General features: G+C 37.7%; 3 protein-coding genes and 1 pseudogene across 3 annotated transcripts; 1 reads left to right on the plus strand and 3 right to left on the minus strand.

Annotated features, from left to right (window-relative positions):
* LOC103945544 (calcium-transporting ATPase 4, plasma membrane-type-like) lies at positions 1–5586 on the plus strand. The gene is given in 8 exon segments (XM_018647056.2): positions 1–299; positions 1750–1804; positions 1897–2352; positions 2355–3835; positions 3953–4111; positions 4212–4383; positions 4478–4776; positions 5118–5586. Coding segments are annotated over 8 exon segments (3123 nt in total). The 5' UTR covers positions 1–113; the 3' UTR covers positions 5433–5586.
* Positions 5587–6477: 891 nt separating this feature from the next.
* Positions 6478–9182, minus strand: LOC103945545. Its single transcript, XM_009356127.3, is given in 4 exon segments — positions 6478–6840; positions 7970–8007; positions 8009–8273; positions 8965–9182. Coding segments are annotated over 4 exon segments (492 nt in total). The 5' UTR covers positions 9084–9182; the 3' UTR covers positions 6478–6770.
* Positions 9183–9967: 785 nt separating this feature from the next.
* Positions 9968–14652, minus strand: LOC103945550 (probable glycerol-3-phosphate dehydrogenase [NAD(+)] 1, cytosolic). The gene is made up of 5 exons (XM_048570315.1): positions 13611–14652; positions 12975–13196; positions 11618–11865; positions 10468–10607; positions 9968–10345 (listed from the first exon to the last, which is right to left on the minus strand). The coding sequence occupies exons 1-5, from the start codon at positions 14269–14271 to the stop codon at positions 10219–10221; spliced, it is 1398 nt and encodes a 465-aa protein (XP_048426272.1). The 5' UTR covers positions 14272–14652; the 3' UTR covers positions 9968–10218.
* A 1933-nt stretch (positions 14653–16585) lies between these two features.
* On the minus strand, positions 16586–18192 carry LOC103945618 (annotated as a pseudogene).
* Between the last annotated feature and the right edge of the window lie 1244 nt (positions 18193–19436).

Consider the following 19436-nt stretch of genomic DNA (forward strand, 5'->3'; position numbering starts at 1 on the left):
TCCACACACTGCGAATTAATTCACAGATCCAAACGAACTGAGTTGCTGAATCACCCATAGCGAGTCAGTCAGACTGATCACAGTCATCGTATTCAGAAGAAGAGAGGGAAATCATGAGAGAGAAAATGGAGGAGTACTTGCGGAGGAACTTCGACGTCGAACCTAAACGCCCGTCCGAGGAAGCCCTGAAGCGGTGGAGATCCGCCGTCTCCGTCATCAAGAACCCCACCCGAAGGTTCCGCATGGTCGCTGATCTCGCCAAGCGCGCTGAGGACAAGCGGAAGCGCAAGAACCTCCAGGTTCCTTTCAACCTCTCCATCGTCATTGTTCTTATAATTTCTTCAATTAAGTGTTGCGATTCTCGCCATTGTGTTTGTCACATTTAAACGAATGAACGATAGCTCGTTACTTTAAATTTCATGTCACGTTCTGCTTTGGCTTTGAAATTTTTTGGAGAAATCAGAGGAATAGATGAGATGCATGTGTTACTTTCTATTTTTTGTGTTTGTTTTCTCGTTAGGAGCCTAAGATTTCCTTGGAAACTCAACAGGCCTTTGCCAATTCTTACATAATTATACTTGTGAGGGAGCAGTGACATAATCAACCATTATTCATGATTGATCAAGTTTCATGATTTGCAAAATATTGAGGTGGATGATTACTCCACAAACGACATGTGGCTTTAATGCTACGTCACTACGAGTGTTTTAGTAGTTAAATTTCTTGATTTGGCAAATATCGAATTTGAACTTGAAACGCAGTAGGTTGCATTAAGCAGTGGAATAAGTAGTGTCGCTACAGTTTGATGCATTTAATTTAGCAGTTATGTTTTAATTTCATAAACTTAATTATTTCTAAATGTCTTCGCTTCAGGGTGTTGAATCTCTTTATTACTGTGCATTAAACTTAATTATTGAATTGTAGCTATGGTTTTTCAAGCTTACGGGGGTTACTAATCTCAGCTTAATGAAACAATTAAACCATTAAGGAAATATATTTTTTCGTTCTCTACGAAAATATAAACATGATAGATGATCTTTGTGGGGTTTCGAGATATAGTCATTTGTATAGACTCTCAGGGCTAAGTTCTTTATGTGCTTTTGTTTTGTGCTGTTTAGCCCCGTTGTTTCGCCCAAAAAAAGTATATGGAAGTGGTACATATAGAAGAGGGTTTGATGTAGTAGAATATACCAATGACAAGTAAATAGTTCAATGGAGGTCTAAGGCCTGGGGAGAAATCGGGAGTACGAGACTCAAATTCCCACCATGTGTATTGAGGTAAAAACTTACCACTGATGCTATGAAGCTGCAAATTGTTTAGATGTCCAGAAAATGGCGTTTCCTGGTTTCGGTTTCGTTGCTTTTGTATTACCTCCATTTTAAAGCGTTGCGATTTCATAGTGTGATAAAAATGATGACAAACAAAGGAATAAAGGTTTCCTGGTAAAGTCAGGATGTTGTATTTGAAAAGGAAATTTTTTATATGCTTGTGTGAGGATGGCGTGCATTGTCAGCACATCTGACTAGTATTTCAATCGAACTAGGTTTCGATGCCAGGAAATTAAGGCTTGTTAATGTTAATTAAATATCTAATGTATGATTATCTCAGCATCATGAGTGTTTTGCATCAGGTTTGATGGTATAAGACATCTGCTAAGCATGAAAAGCCTGTTTAATTAACTCCCAAATGCTGGTTTAAATATTTTCTAATTCTAACATTTTCGCTATGCTTCTGTTGATTCTTGTCAGGAGAAGATACGTGTTGCTATATACGTACAAAAAGCAGCATTGCAATTCATTGATGGTATTATATTCTTCTTCTTATTATAGTAACATCTCCTTCATTTAAACTTGTGATTCCTTTCTAAGTCATGTTAATTTTTTTATACAATTCAGCTGGCAATCGCTAGGATTGTAATCTTCCCAAAGAAGTTAAAGATGCTGGTTTTGGCATTGATCCTGAGGAAATTGCATCCTTTGCTCGATCTCACGATACCAAAGGGTTGGAAAGACATGGAGGAGTACCAGGATTAGCAGGAGAGGTTTCTGTATCGCTGGAAGATGGTGTTGTTTCAAGCAAGATACCTATTAGGCAGGATATATATGGCTTCAACCGACATGCAGAGAAACCTTCTAAAGGTTTTGGGATGTTTCTCTGGGAAGCCTTACAAGATTTAACTCTAGTCATCCTCATGGTTGCTGCTGCGGTCTCTATAGGTGTTGGAATCACAACTGAAGGAATGCCGAAAGGTATATATGATGGCTTGGGAATAATACTTAGCATATTGCTAGTAGTGTTGGTGACTGCAATCAGTGACTACAAGCAGTCGTTGAAATTTAAAGAACTGGACAAAGTGAGAAAAACATAATTGTTCAGGTGACTAGAGACGGACGCAGACAGAAGGTCTCTATCTACGATTTGGTGGTTGGAGACATTGTTCATCTTTCCATCGGCGATCAAGTTCCAGCTGATGGTATTTTCATATCAGGCCACAGCTTACAAGTCGACGAATCAAGCTTGTCAGGTGAGAGTGAGCCAGCGGACATAAATCAAGAGAGACCCTTTCTTCTTGCAGGAACCAAAGTGCAAGATGGTTCTGGGAAAATGTTGGTGACATCAGTTGGTATGAGGACTGAATGGGGACGACTAATGGTTGCTCTGAGTGAAGGGGGAAACAATGAGACACCACTGCAGGTAAAACTTAATGGAGTTGCAACCATTATAGGAAAAATCGGTTTGACTTTCGCGGTGCTAACATTTATAGTTCTGACTTCAAGGTTTTTAATAAACAAGGCGGTTCACCGTCACATGACAGACTGGTCTTCCAAAGATGCATTAAAGCTTTTGAATTACTTCTCGACTGCCGTCATTATAATTGTTGTTGCAGTTCCGGAAGGGCTACCTCTGGCAGTGACGCTAAGTCTCGCCTTTGCAATGAAAAAACTCATGTTTGATAAAGCACTCGTGAGACATCTCTCTGCATGTGAGACAATGGGTTCTGCTACTTGTATTTGCACAGATAAAACTGGAACTTTGACAACAAATCATATGGTTGTGAACAAGATATGGATCTGTAATGAAACCGAGACTATAACGAGTAATGATAACAATGACGTGTTGAAGTCGGCTTCTGAAGGAGTACATGACCTCCTTTTACAGTCCATCTTTCTGAATACAAGCACGGAGGTAGTCAAGGGGGAAGATGGGAAGAATAGCATTATGGGGACTCCAACAGAGACGGCGGTAATTGAATTTGGAATGCTTCTGGGAGGTGATTTTAAATCTTACAGTGAGGATTATAAGATACTGATGGTTGAACCATTCAATTCAGTCAGAAAAAAGATGTCGGTACTAGTGGCTCTGCCTGATGGAGGAAAGAAACGAGCATTCTGCAAAGGAGCATCAGAAATTATCTTAAAAATGTGCGATAATATTGTTGCCACTCATGGTGAAGCTGTGCCTCTATCGGACGAGCAAAGAACAAATATCTCAGATGTCATAAATGGTTTTGCTTGTGAAGCTTTAAGAACTCTATGCTTAGCTTTCAAGAATGTATATGACTCCTCTAGTGAAGACAGTATTCCTGACGATAAATATACGTTAATCGCTGTTGTTGGAATCAAGGATCCTGTGCGTCCTGGAGTGAGGGAAGCCGTGAAGACTTGTTTAGATGCTGGGATTACGGTAAGGATGATCACTGGCGATCATATTAATACGGCTAAAGCCATAGCTAAAGAGTGTGGCATTTTGACAGAAGATGGTTTGGCTATAGAAGGGCCAGATTTCCAAAATAAGAGCTCGCAGGAGATGGCAGAAATAATTCCGAAACTGCAGGTTTTAGTTTTTCTATTGCTTTAATAACTTCTTAGTATAAATGCTCATTTGTGTTGACGGGCAGTAGTTTCTGGATCAATTTTCTGTCGGGAATTTAGTGAAAAAATCTTTGCACAGGTAATGGCTCGATCGTTGCCTTTGGACAAGCACACCTTGGTGAAACAGTTGAGGAATGAGCTTAGAGAAGTTGTGGCAGTAACTGGTGATGGGGCGAATGACGCTCCTGCACTGCACGAGGCAGACATCGGACTTGCTATGGGTATTGCAGGAACGGAGGTTTGTTACTTACAGACCTCGTCCTACACAATTTTTATTATATCACTGTTTTATTTCTTCTTAAATCCTAATAGTCGGCTAAACATCTGCCGGTCTACAGGTTGCGAAAGAAAGTGCTGATGTTATAATAATGGATGACAACTTCACAAGCATAGTGAATGTTGCAAGATGGGGTCGGGCGGTTTATGTCAACATTCAAAAGTTTGTACAGTTCCAGCTAACAGTTAACATCGTCGCTCTGATACTCAGTTTCATTTCAGCATGCGTCTCAGGTTTGTTCATCAGCGGAACTACTTCAAAACCTCTCGACATACATATTTACCAAATGCATTGCAGGCGCTAATGAATGTGCGAAATAACTTTCAGGAACCGCTCCTCTCACGGCTGTGCAGATGCTTTGGGTGAACTTGATCATGGACACTCTTGGTGCTTTGGCGCTGGCTACAGAGCCACCAAACGAGGGTCTAATGAAAAGGCCACCGGTTGGAAGGAACATCAAGTTCATCACCGGGATCATGTGGAGGAACATTATTGGCCAGAGTTTCTACCAGATTGCTGTCCTTTTGGCTCTCAAGTTTTGTGGAATCCGGCTTTTGAAGCTCACCGGTTCAGATGCAAATTCCGTTCTCAATACCGTTATCTTCAACTCTTTTGTGTTCTGCCAGGTACTACCTTCTGATACATTGTTTTCTCTTTGTTCATATCTGTCTAAACATTTATTTTGGTCAATTTTACACCCAGGAATGGCCAATTTAGCTCATATATTTACTTAAATTCCATTCAAATTTCGTCTAAAAACGTCACATGCTGCTCGTTAAATGATATTTGTTAATTTTCTTTTCTAGAAATGTGACATCTCTATAAAACGTGGGTAACAAGAACGTAGTGGGTAAATTGGTCATTTACAATAGTTTAAAGGCGGGAGAAACTGATCAAAATAAAAGTTCATGGGAAATCGACACAAGTTTTTGTTTATACAGGTGATCTAATTTTGCATGTCTTTCAGGTATTCAACGAGATAAACAGCCGTGATATGGAGAAGATCAATGTGTTCAGTGGCATGTTCAGCAGTTACACCTTCATGATGGTGATGATCTCCACCGTTGTTTTCCAGATCATCATAGTTGAATTCTTGGGCAAGTTTGCACAAACTGTGCCACTGAGTTGGGAGTTGTGGTTAACAAGCGTCCTGATCGGCGCTGTAAGTTTGCTCGTCGCTGTCGTCCTCAAGTTCATTCCTGTTTCAGTCAGGAAACAAGAAGTTTCCCGGGATCACGAGGATGTCTACGAACCTCTCCTCCGTGGCCCTGACCTTGCATGAAAGATCGAAACTGCTTGTTCGTGAAAGATTTTTGTGCAGAACTATGGAGGAATCTCTTCAGTTTTTTTGTTGTATGTTTGCGCAACATTTTTTCGACACCATTTCTCGTCATTTTTGGTTGTACATTTCAGTGTTCATTGAGGTCAGCTAGAAATCAGTCTTCTTTTCGCCATTTCGGTTGTATTTATACGAACTCAACTTCAATTTGCTTGCGTTCTGGCGTTGCAGTAGAGTTGATTGGCAGGGCTTCAGTGGTTGTAAGTCGAGTTGAATGCGTGAGCTTCGGTGGTATATGCTGTAGAGACGGCAGTGAGTGTGCGTGCTGGGTCGAGTTGGGTCGATTGCAAATTTTCCTAGGTAAACAAGATTGGGTTGCAATGAGAGTAGTGAGCGAGATGAACGTTTGAGGCTAAATATATAACGCTAGTTTTGACTATCAACAACAACAACAAAGCCTCATTACCGCGCTCGGTTTTGAGCCAAGTCCCCATTACCAGTAATTGAGAGTAATTGAGATGTTCGTCCTCTTCGACGGTGTCTCCGTATTCCCAGTAATTAAGATGTTCGTTCTCTTCGACGGTGTCTCCGTGTTCCGAAAATCCCTATTCCGGACATCATTCCCAATAGGTAGTCTCTCCATGTTCCCAGAATCAGTATATGGAGCATCCTTCTTTATTGGCATTCTCTCCTCTTTCCCAAATTCAGTATTTGGGACATTCTTCCTCTGTGTGTTCCCAGATTCAGTATTTTGGGACATCTGTTATCTCGTTTTCTAAATTCGCATTAGAGACAGATGGTGCACTCTTTCGAGGAACAATTGAAGAGAAAAAGTCCTCTACAAGATCTATCAAACTCTCTGAAGTAGAAGAAGAGAATTCAGGCGCAAAACTCGTACCTTTTCCTCTATTTGATGGTTCTATCTTGAGCTTCCGCATTTCATCCAACCACTTTGCGGCATTCTTCAACAGCTTCCGACAATGGTCAAAAGAGTTCAATGACAAGTGACTCACTTTAGATTTTGAGTCAGTGTCCAAGAAAACACACGAGCTACAACGCAAATGCATTACAGTCAACTTCACCTCATAAATGCAACAAAACCCATCAGAAGCAGAAAAAACCTACCTTTGGAAAACTTCGTCCAGACCTAGTTAACTGTTGTGACACAACTTAGGATAACTAGAACAAAAATACAATACATGGCTTCTCTAACATTCTTTACATTTTACACAACCAAAGTCCTCAGTAGTTGATGTGATTCTGAAAGACATTATCCAGACTCTCGTTACAAAAACACAGTATCTAAGACTCCGACTATGTCATCACCTGTTTAGATATCGTCTACTTTGGTGAAGGGTCAGCCTGCTTTTTGACAAATAGCTTTCCTACATCTTCTGTAACAATGTTGCTCCTGGACCCAAAAATGAAAATAATGATGTGAGATTGAAAAACTCTTAACGTAGAACAAAGTTGGCATATTTAACGTTGCTCAACAGACACAATATGCCAAGTTCAGGGATTGCCACCATCCGGAAGAAACAAGGACCATCAGTTTAGAATTCTTTCCCAATGCATCGATTTCTAAAACTTCACCAAACACAAAAAAAATTGAATTTGTTCTATTCCTAAAAAAATTTCCCATGGCTTTAGTTTTAGCAAGATTCATGCAGTGACCTAGAAATACACAAACCTGACCCTGTACGGTAGAAGACAGACTTGACAAAAGTTTTCCGATGAGTATCCTATCCCATGAAGTCCAATCATAGAATCAAATACAATGCAGTAGTAAACAACCCAAATCCATCGTTTCATGTAAAAGCAAAGGCAAAAGGATGAACCATTATAAGTATTCAGGAAACCTATGAATATAGAGTAGTGCAACAGAATTCTTATCAAGGACCAACTTAAAAAGAGTCCACTCCATTAAGTCATCACAACGGTTAAACAGGCCAATATCACACACTCCACGAGTGCAACTCTTCCCCCACTTAGGAGAGTCCATCCCATTAAAATTGATAAACATTTTGTATCTGCAACATGCTGTACAGAATATGGTTCTCTCTCATGTGTTAATTCTACAACGAATTGCGAAGAATAGGGGATGGTTTTAAGGGATAATTTCTTTTGGTTAAACCTTCACTTTAACCCCTATTCAACTCATAATTTAATTGAACAGGTAATTTTTAATCCTTTTAGATGTGAAGGCCAAAGTCAGAAAATCCATCCACTGTAATGGTATAATTTTCACTACAACTCATCGCATATACAAATCTACTAATCTTTTTTGTTATCATAATAGCATGATCTACCTGTAACGCAAGTTTAGTTAAAATTCCAAAAACAAATTGGCAAGTTAGTATTTAAACCTCAAATCACAACCATACAAACTTAGTGCAAGTCATGAGCAGACATATGCATGCAAAAGTGTATCTCTAAATCTCTATATCGCTAAACAGTTAAACAAAACCAGAACCTAAAGGAAAAATTTTAAATGCTAAATAAGCTGTGGGAAATGGAAAAACATATATATTGAAACTGACCTTCCACGAAGCTGAGGCGGAACCAGCAGACCACCAACATGTATCTGGAACATTCCTGGAATGAGGCAAGTTACCTCTAGGAACTTTATTGCGAGGAACAGAGGAAGCAAATGCATTCTCCCTCTTGCGTGATGAACTCTCCACCATTGCAGCTGCAACACGAGAAGAGTGGTCGCTGCCACTCAACATATTGGATGAGGAAACAGGAGAATTCAAGAGCATTGAAGCATCAGGAAGTTGCTGGATTGAAGGAGCTGATGAAGGGGCAGAACTTTCCGGCTGCTGGTATGATGAAACAACCAATCTATTACACAGAAAACAAACAAAACCAAATTAAAATACAACCGAAGTAAGGGTAAGCTTATACAGGACACTGTACCTACTTTTCCAGCTGTGAAAAATTTAGGACTGCTATGAAAAACCCTCTTTTAGTACAACATTATGCAACACTATCATGTGAAATAATATGAAACCCTAGAAATATTTAAAATAATAAAATAAAACAAGACAGAAAATAAAATGAAATTTTCTTTAATATATGCCTTTCTCTAAGTTTTAATTTCCGTCAGACCTCAGCTTAGCCAAGTTGACCCCTTCTGCACTCAAGTTCGAATTCCAAACCCACCCCACACACCCCCGCGTGCGCGGAGGCGAGCTTAAAGGTATTTAGTGTAGAATATCGCTTGTATCAAAAACAAGTTTATAACTTCCCTAAACATGGGAAATAACCCTCATTCTGGCTAAGCTAATTACAATATGCTTCTTCCTAAAAGTCCTTGAATTTACCTTTCTTATTTACAACCCACATATGCAAAAATTAACAGCATCCCAACACGTAGTTTTCTACAAATTAAACAAAACAAAAATAATAGAAATTACTCAGAATATCATAAATTAAAAAACCATAACAAAAATAGTGATAAATTCGAAAGAAGTAAAAGATTTCAACTTTATCGATGAAATTGAATAAACTGAGGGGGGGGGGCGTGAATTACTGGGTGTGAGGACGTGGATCGTCGCTGGGTAATTGTTGCTGGGGCTCGTTTTCCTTGTTTTCCCTAACCTCCTCCTCCGATACGTCGTCGTCTGAAGATGGGTAGTCCACCAACGACATCTTTCGGCTTTTCCACTTCACTCTTCACTTTTTGCCGCTGCCGTCTCCGCTGTTTCTTCACGTCTGCGCAACCCAAGGAATGAAAAGTAAAACGCCCCTCCTTTGTAACTTTTTTTTTTTTTTTTTTTTTTGCGTTATCCACACAACTTATTTTACTTCTTACATATCATTTGATAATATCTGTTCGTTAATCTTCTTCAATTTATTTGATCCGACGGCTGAAAATTAAAAAGTGTGTGAGAAGTAAAATAGGGTGTGTAGATATCACACCACTTTTTTTTTTTTTTAATTATTTCTTGGCATAAATTTTTATATTTTGGGACTGACTCGAACAATATTCTTTAATTTTTCTTTTATGGTATGTGCCCCTGTAGTGGTTCCGAAAATCAACTTTAGATCTTGCACAAAATTATATGGATAAAATATATATCTTACTGAGACGTAATATTGTGCCGGATTTCAAATTTCTAATTTAATTTTAAGTTTTAAATTACGAAATGGGTATACAAAGTTTTAAATCCAGATGTTCTAACCTGGGTGAGACTTAAAATTGTAACTTAGTCTCAATGTGGAACACTACTTAATACTACAATTACTGAAAAGTATGAGTTTGATATCAAATTATTATGATAAAAGTCTTCGAGGGAGACCATCATAAGCACCACCTTGCACCACTCTTTTATATTTGCCTTAGCTGGCTTGTTTGCCTCAAGATAGGCCTTCTTGTTTTCTTTGACATATCTGTCTGGATAATGCATTATCTAGTTCTCCGAAAAAAGAAAAAAAAATGGTCTTAGAGTGACTTTTGCTTTAATTCTCGTTCTCGATGATTTCGAAATATAGACGGTCGTATTCTTTTTACAAGCCATATTGAAAGAGAAAAATTCAAACAAATAAAAACTCTTAACCATGTAAGCTACTGTGACATTTTGGGTATGATTTACAAGCAATAGCCATAAAACTAATGTTATGCAATCTCACCAAAAAATTCACCATCGGAAAAACAATCCGATAACCAAGCGTTCTCCCGATACATTATCCCCCGGCAGAATGCTATACGAAACTACGACAACAGTGCTTCTTACGACATAGTTTAGAACTGATAAAATTACATGCAAAAGAGAGAGGTTCCACATCAAAGCCCCTGACCAAGAAGGGATGGCCTGTAAAATGCATGGGTTTGTGCGATTGCAATACGGTCCCGAGGATCGTTCATGGTCTCGTCCCGCAACGCTTGAAGAATAGCCTGCGACGGAAACTCCCTAAAGATTCACATAACGAGATGACATCAAATTCACTTCTAGTATGATTCACATTAATTTGAACTAGCTTGATCAAAATGATATTGGCTTAGTTTCATTTGGAAAAAACAGAGAAGTAATACCTAGTTATGAGTATTCTATATAGCATCTTCAAGATAGGGCAAAGCTCAACGGGAGCAACGGGCTTCTTCTCATCGGGATGCAGGATACTTAAGGAGGGCTGACTTAGCAGCTCAAAAAATGCTTTCACAGCAGAGACCCCCTGCAAGATACAAACGGTCTCATCATTACAGAGTTCCAATAAATGAAAGCGCCGTCTTTTGCACTCTTTCAAGGAGCCAATCTCCTTTAATTGAGACAAGATAATCCACACATATTTTTTACAGCAACAGAAAGCAGTCACATGACAGAACAAACATACAGATCCTTACTCTAAGAGGTAATTATGACACAGATAACTCGAAACAAATTTTTTTTAAGGCTTTTTAGCCAAAATGGTCTTTGAGATTTGCATTACTTCTCATTTTGGCCCTTGAGATTTGAAATCAATATAATTGGTCCCTAAGTTTGTCCACCATCAATCATTTTGGTCATTCCTTGAAAAATCTCCATTAAATAAGAATAGAATGACCAAAATACCCTTAATTTTTGTCAAATCATTTTCACCCATTATTTATTAAATTGAGGGTATATTTGTCATTTTGATCCTTATTTAACATAAGTTTGCACGGAATGACCAAAATGATTGATGGTGGACAATCTCAGGGACCACTTCTATTGATTTCAAATTTCAGGAACCAAAGTAATGTGTTATGCAAATCTCAGGGATCATTTTGACTAAAAAAAACCTATTTTTAAAGCATATTAGAAGAGGACTTGGTCTATTTGGAACCAAAATATGAGATTCAAGCATCATTGTACCATATATTCGATATGATCCTTCTTTCCACAACTGTATGTGGCATTAAAGTACAGAATCAGCAAGGTCCAGTATGTTCATGACTTGTGAATATCTAGACAAGAAAGCTACAAGCAGCCACCAGAATATTGTTTTTGAAATAACTCTTTGGAATGCGATTTTAAGTTATATGATTCGTGATTGCAAGCACTTGTCTTTTTAATCATTGCAAAGATCTGGAAGGTTTCCCATTGAACTTATTAGTCAAATCTATGTCATCAGGTCAAAGCCCAGATTTCATTAAACAATAATAATGATGCAAGGCAAAGCTCTGCTTGTTACTCCATAAATATGAAGTCGATTGAGATCTGTACCTGAATCATACCCTTGCCCTTTATGCTATCACCCATTTCAAGGTTTAACTCCCCTTTCGCCAGCTTTTGTCCATACCATGCATTGCGACCTTTCAACAGGGTAACATACGTGTCAGCCAACAAAGGCCCTGCCAGCTTCTCTGGTTCTTCTGCCAACAGATGAGTGATAAAAATCATCTCTGATGTACAATGTGCGAAGTATACTGATTTGCTTGTGGCGCTCTCATTGGTTAATGCTGCTACCATTCCTGTTAGGTCATGATTCAAAGTTGAATGTATTGATTAAAGCCTTCAAATACATACTCTTAGAAATGAGCTTAAATTGATCAATTATAATTGCCTACAACGTTTAAGGATAGCACTTGTACAACAAAGCAAATTCCAAGATAACATATATATCAGGCCAATATAAGGCAAAAATCATATATATCAACCTCCAATTGACACAAGATCTAATAAAGGTAATTGACATGGAAATCCAAATGCGGCAATGGATGTTTTGCAAGAAAATTCAGTCAGTCACCCAAAGACAGGATTGCAACACATGAATCTTTCTTTAGACAACTTCAATTGTGACGCACACACATGCCCACACACACATAGGGAACTTCTGTTGCCAGACTGTAACCAGAACAGTTAACTAAATAGAATTATGTTTGAGTGTCCATTATCCTTCGAATTGAATATGGGAGAGATCCTCTCCTAAAATAAGAATGCTCAAGTTTAAGAGAATGTAAGGTTTGTTGTAGGCTTGTAGCAAAAATGTATAAATTTAAGAGTATGGCTAAATAGCTTTCCAAATTTATTTAATGACATTATGGAAATGAGACTGATATTTGAGGTCCATTAGCAATTCCTTATCTAACATGCATACTTAGGTCTATAGACATTGAATCATCATAAACCATGTTTCCAAGTTGAAGTGAGGCCATCAATGAAATTTTGGAGTCTTAAGCATGCCTCAGTTATCTACTTCGGTCGACGAAGTAGATAATTCAAAATCCCAACAATATATATGTTTTGCATGCGTATCATTTTGTGGAATGAAGCAATTATACACACAAATGCAGCATCTTTTGGTTAATTATCAAAGCCTACTCATATTTCAGCTTTGCCAAAAACCAAAGTAAAATATGATTTGGCATAATCTTGCAATTCCTTGCTCACAAGTCGTCTCTCTCTCTCTCACTCACTCATTTATTTTATTTAGTTCATGAAACTACACCACCTCAGACTTTTTAGTCATTCTAGTATGTGTTAATTTGCAGTGCAGTCCGACCATTTAGGGTTAAATTCAAGAAAAGGTCTGACTCTCTTAACGTTTATCAAATAGGAGATGTAATGAACAGAATCTTACCAGCTCCAATGGCATAGACGTTCTTTAAGCCACCCATAACTTCATGAGTAACAAGGTCCCCATTGTCCCATACTATAAAGTGGGGTTGCCTTAAAAACTTAGCCAAGGGCTTTCTCCACTTGTCAGCTCCGCATATCCGAGCATTGGCATATTCGTTGTTGTAAATCTCAGAGGCAATATTGGGTCCTCCAAGGTAGAGAATGTTCTCATTGGGAACACCAGCTGAAAAAAAAAAGAGTACATATTAAGAGAACAGAATAGCCAGGGTAAAAAACGTACGAGGTAATTAATTGACTGAATATCTATCATAACCATACAACCATTTTATGAAGTATGAACCACTCTAATAGCATAAAATAAATAAATAAATAACTAAAGATTACTTTTATAATCAGAAAGAAAACTCCACTAAGAATCTCAAGGCCGTCAACTCAATGGAGGGATTATCAAACAATTATAAAACACACTAAGTAAATAACTCAGCATCAAAGAGCACCCGAAATGATGAAACAGATAGCAGAAAACAACCAAGAAGAAATGCTCAAGGATAAAAATAGGTATCAGAACCTTAGCTACCAGTGCATTGACCCTAAAAACATTGTTAACAATCCATGAAAAGTATGGAATCAGCCTTACTTGCTCGATTGATAATTTGAGTGGGCGTAATTATGCGTGGTTCAGGCTCCAATTCAGCCTCAACACCTTTTGAAAGAGAGATAATGACTGGCATTGTTACTCTCTCTTTCCAGTACCTACTAATTTCTTCAAAGACCACACGAGTTTCTGTTGATGGCAGCCCATTCACCACAATATCAGCATCCCAAACAGCCTCCTGCAAATTTGTGACAACCTTCATAGGGCAAAGAGGGGTATCAATCATATTCACACAAAACCCATCTTTGAGTAACTCATCTGCAAAAAGCGTCCGATCACCTAATCTTGCCTCAACATATTTTAAATACGCACACCGCCTAATCAGTCTCCTCAGCACATCCTCCCTTGAATTGATCACTTCAAATAAATGTTCTGCTGTTGCTCTATCAACCGATCTTCCTGGTCTTCTCCATATTCTTATTAGGACCTTATCTCTTAAATGACCATAACTATCTTGCAACATAGCAACAAAGACACTTCCCCAAGCACCTGCACCTACACCAACTATCCTAAGTGGATCACCTTCTGCTTTGCCCATTAAACGCCGAAGATCATCAAGCTTCTGCTCAACAGAATCACTTGATTGGTGAAGCAACCCATTTGAGTAGACCTTATCGGTCACTCCATCAGTACTCCCAACCATTTTCTTCTTCTTTTTCTTCGTCCAATTAAACTCGTCTCCAAGCAACTTAAGATATGCACAGCCAATTACAACAACAAATGCTCACAGACACTACAAACGTTTCCAATATTATACTCACTGAGAAGCGAAATCACGATCAAACTGACAACGATCAATCGCAAGAAGATCTCTTCGCTCTTTGAAGCTGCAAAACCTAACTTCCTAATTCCTAAATTCAAACAAACATACAAAGTTTGAAACAACTCACATCTGATTTTGTATCATAGATTTACACCACCCTCAACTGCACAGCTCAGATCAACAAATCACCACAACAAAATCGATTCGGAAAAAAACTTTAGATTTTCTTGGTGGGGTTTTCACCAAAATCTAAACAACCCCTTTGTCAAACTTCCAGAAACCTTTTTCCCCTAAGACACTTCAGATTCTACAAAATTTCAACAAATACCCAAGAGGGTTTTATATCATTGGGTTTTAGATCACCCCCACACAAGATTTGCAATTCAAACACGCAAAGCAAAAACATTTAAAACTCTCAGCCAGAAGGTTCGCCTATCCACCCACCAAAACCAGTCAACACAAACAAAGCAAATGTAAAACTTTAAAGGGAAGAAAAAAGAAGAAGTGACAAACTCTACTTTGCGTTTGCCGACGCGGTTATATTGACCGACCGACTTAACATTGTCTTCTTCTAATTCATACGCTGAAAGCCTGCAAATCAAAATGTGTAGCAAAAAAAGCTGTCAAATTTGACACCTTTTGCCGACGAACGCAAAAGGGTTGTCGTCAGCGGATATCAAAAGAGGAACTTTGAGGTCGAAAACTTGTTTGGTGATGTGGGTTTTGGAGTGTGAAATAGGAAAGTGGCTGGAAATGAAATTGCTTGGCCTCCTCTCTCTACTCTTCTGCTCTAATGGTTACGTTTTGTCTGGATGAAGAACAAGTGTGCAGAGCTCGTGATTGCCTTCTACGCGACAGCAGCTTAGGCGTTCACGTTGTCGAGAAACGGAGACTGTTGGCTGTTGCTGTTGGTCAGATTTTGTCACACCTCCCAAAGAGAGCAACCTACTCTGTTTATCTTTCGACTAATTGTGCTCCTTTGCTGTTAAGCATAAAAACAAATTCACTCGTTACGTGTCACATAACACTTGTTATATATCCCTTATGATTTTTTGTGACGTATAATAAATGATCGAGTGGATTGAAATAAAATAGATTGACGTAAGATAAAAGAACATAATGGAAATTTGCACATTTGTTATCTAAGCTCTGATATAGGCCTATGATACTTTTGGGAAAGATAACGACACCCTCATTTCAAATTTACAACTTTGATGTAATATATGATTGATTTCAATTATCTAAGGCTGTTTATGCTTCCAAAACAGCATTTTTTAAGTTCTGCACTAAAAATAGTACTTTTTATTTGTCGTCCAATTAATGTTATTTACCTTCGTTTTAATTACCTAAGAACTTTGAGTGTACCGTAGAGTTGAAATCAAATTATTTAAGCCAATGATTGCTTCCATATTAATCATCAATTAAAATTTTTAATAAAATACAACCTTTGACATTTCTTTTAAAAACAGGTAGATTCCAAACTTTTAGTTCTTCAAAGATTTACGCTTATAATCCTAAGCTTCGTGCTGCGTCGGTTGGTGAACACAAATGCCCCTTGCAAAGTTTGGAATATTTAAGCTTAGATATTGCACGTAAGCACACAGAGAAGCTAAGTGATCCCTTGAAATGGTATAGATTGCATTGCAGGCCTTGACGCTGTTAGCAGAGACTTGTAAATAGATATTATTATGTACTTGCACCACATAGATACTGAACTCCGTTGCAAATTGTTTGAATTAAATTTCAAAATTTTGGATTTGTGGTTTTTTTATCAGCTATACGAACTTGCAGTATGAATTCGGACGTCATTTGTATTTTGTTACTTGTTTTTTGTAAGAAATAACATGAAGTATATCAAATACAAGAGCACTACAGTTGCTAACTCATATTTCCAGCAATACGTCAATCTTTCTAGCACGCACCTAAATTCATCTAATTAACTGCAACAAAAACTTATACAGATCAATCGATACTCAACCAGAGAAGAACCAGAAAACAACTACTACCTTGGATCCTAAAATTCTGGGATGCATGCAGGTGATCACGGCGTGTAAATTATCAAAGTCCACAGTAAAATCCCAATACGAGACTAAATTAAACCTAAAATATATAGAATTAAATCAGTTATATAGAATTAAAAGCATCACTAATTAACTAACTAATTATTTTAAACTCCCAACAAGATATAATTAAGTTAAGCCATCTTGTTATTCATGACTAGATACTGGCTGATATCTTCGTACTGATCATCGTCTCTCACTACCTGATGAGAAGCCTGCACTTGATGAACTTGATGAGATGATGAAACGCTAGCCGGCAGCACTGGATACTGCAAGTAGGGCACAGCTGGCTGCTGCATGAGTCGAGCTGAATAGTACTCCTGCCTCATCATATTCATATTCATATTCTCCACCGTTGACTGAACTATCATCGGGTTATTGAAGTTACTGTGATGCCGCCCTTCAAATGGCAATTGAGAATTACTGCCGGAAGCCCCTCCGGTTAACTGGAGACTACTATAGTTGTATTTGCTCTCCATCAGCATCCACATCGCCAGCGGACCCGGATTATTGTTAGGAGCCAAAACGCTATTCACATACTCATTTGAATTATCGAATCGAAGCATTTGATCGGAAGGGTGCTGCTGCTGCTGATGATGGTCAAATGATGGGACTGGAAAGGGCTGGAGGATCTCTACCATATCCATATTACTACGATTCCAAGAGCAGCTCGTCATAGGATTTTTGTCCTCCACATTGTTATTATTTTGATCCGGTTTGTAATAATTACAAGGCTGCTTTTGGGTTGATGAACAAATATACTGGTGTTCAGCAGGCCGGTTCCTCTTATGAAGCAATGTTCTCTTGCCAGCCTCGAGCTTAGCATCCAATGCATTCAGAAGCAGCTCCAGTTCATTGTCGGAGAAATTTTCAATACGTTCATCCCATGTTGGGTACTTGGCCTCGTACATCTCCTTGCGCGCTCTGTAGGTATCGACAGTGTACCTTTGTCTTTCGATCCATCAACAGGTCGGACAAATTGAAGGTTTTCTTGGCTGGTTTGCACGTGGTGCTTGCCTTGTACTTGTTGATTATGCGATTGACCTCACTCGGGTTTCTTGGCCACGTGTGGAGTTCGGGACTACGACCAGATTGTTTCGGGCCATAGATGATCATGCACACATCTAGGTCACAAAGAGTGGAAATCTCGCCGGCCTTCTTCAGAATTCCCTTCGTTCTCTTCTGAAACGTTGTTTTTCGAGCTCTTTCGTTCGTTATGAGTTCCATATTCAGCCTCCCGCGACCCATTTTCCTCTACTGCTCCAAGAAAAAAGAAACTTACATTCTTTTGAATAGAATTTGAAATTTGTCCAAAGAGTTGTATATTTTTCATTTGTAAGCTTTTGTTTGACTAGTACTCAATATTTTTTTATTAGAAAATAGGCATAAATAAAAGCGGTTACAAAGTTTAACCAAAAATAAAATTAAGCACCCAATAGATAATAATCCTTATATGAACAACAATTTAGTGTCTATTTATGCATATTTTTCATTTTATTTAAAGGGTTTGCTTACAAATGTGAAAGTAGAAAAAAAAAAAAAAAAAAAAACAGAAGGAGAAACCCTAATTACCATTCCAGTCGCACACAGGGAACTCCAATTTTTAATCAATTTACACGCAATATCACGAACCCAAAACACAATAAAATTTCTCAATGTTTTGAGATTGACGAAAGTAAATTAGCAGAATATATATATGTCATGATATGAATGAATAATTTCCTATTAATAATTAGTAAAAATAAAATATGATAAAAAACAAACCCAGTACTACACATGGTATGGGGAACACATACAGAGAACAAATTGATAACCAAACGGGATATTAATTAACAAAAACGTAGGTATTTACAAAGAAAAAAAAATTATTTAAAGGTTCGTTTGTAAATGCTTTTAAAATGGCTGAAATTGTTTTTTATAAAAAAGTTTTTGGAGCTAATTTTTAGTAAAAATGGACGTGAATCCTTGTAATCCACTTGAAGTGCTTAGTAAGAAGCATTTATTTTGTGCTTGTAGTAAGAAGGACTGCCAAGTGCTTTTGGAACACAAAATATTTTCTCTAAAAATACTTTAAGTCATTTCAAAAACATTTCCAATCCAGCCCTAGAAACAAACTCAATGAAAATTAGCCGATTGAAACATGAAAAGAAGAGGAGGAAAGTAATTACAAGAAAAAATGTAATTGTACAAAATACATGCGTGGAATTCTCATACAACAATATTTCACATATACTTTCTGAAGTAATCAATCTACCAGTTCACAATAAAAATGGCTTCTCCTATAGCAGTAACAAATTAAAGCGTTTTATTCCCACATAGGAAAAACCAATTTAAAGGCATATTCAAATTTAGAGGTGAAAAATGAAACGTATGAAACAGCCATGAATAAACAGAAGATGATCGATACAGTAATTGAACAGTACGTACCTTTAATGGCTTCCAACAAGTTTTTGCCGTTTGGAGAAGAGAAAATGGCTTCTTAAACCTCCTTTTTGTGAGATCTAACACTATTCTTTCCTTCATCTATATATGGATTATGGAAGAGGGATGGCTTGCCTTGCCGTTTACTGCACAATTTAAAAACGCAATCATAATTAATTCCTGATATTTTGGTTAATTAAGGTAATCAGACAATAAATTATACATGCCAAATTCAGCAAATGCATATATCAATTAGAAGAGATTATTCAATGCATATGGAACGAGGCTTGGTACACCAGTATAATTGGTTGAATTTTTTATTTCAAATTTTCAACCAATTATAATGCAATCGGATGTGTTTGTGGCAACACTGGAAAAAAAAATCCTCAATTAGCTGTTGTTTGAAAAGAAAATAGAATCAATTACGCATTATTTCAATTCCATTTATCGGCTTCTTGAACTTTTGATTTATTATATTGCTGCAAGCAATTTCATTTGCACATTAATTAGTTACACAACCTTTTGACGAAATACTATATTATACTGTAACTAAATACTATTATT

The sequence above is a fragment of a genome, unplaced genomic scaffold (assembly GCF_019419815.1).
Source record: "Pyrus x bretschneideri cultivar Hongxiangsu unplaced genomic scaffold, Pyrus_bretschneideri_v1 Contig52, whole genome shotgun sequence".
NCBI classification, from domain to species: Eukaryota; Viridiplantae; Streptophyta; class Magnoliopsida; order Rosales; family Rosaceae; genus Pyrus; species Pyrus x bretschneideri.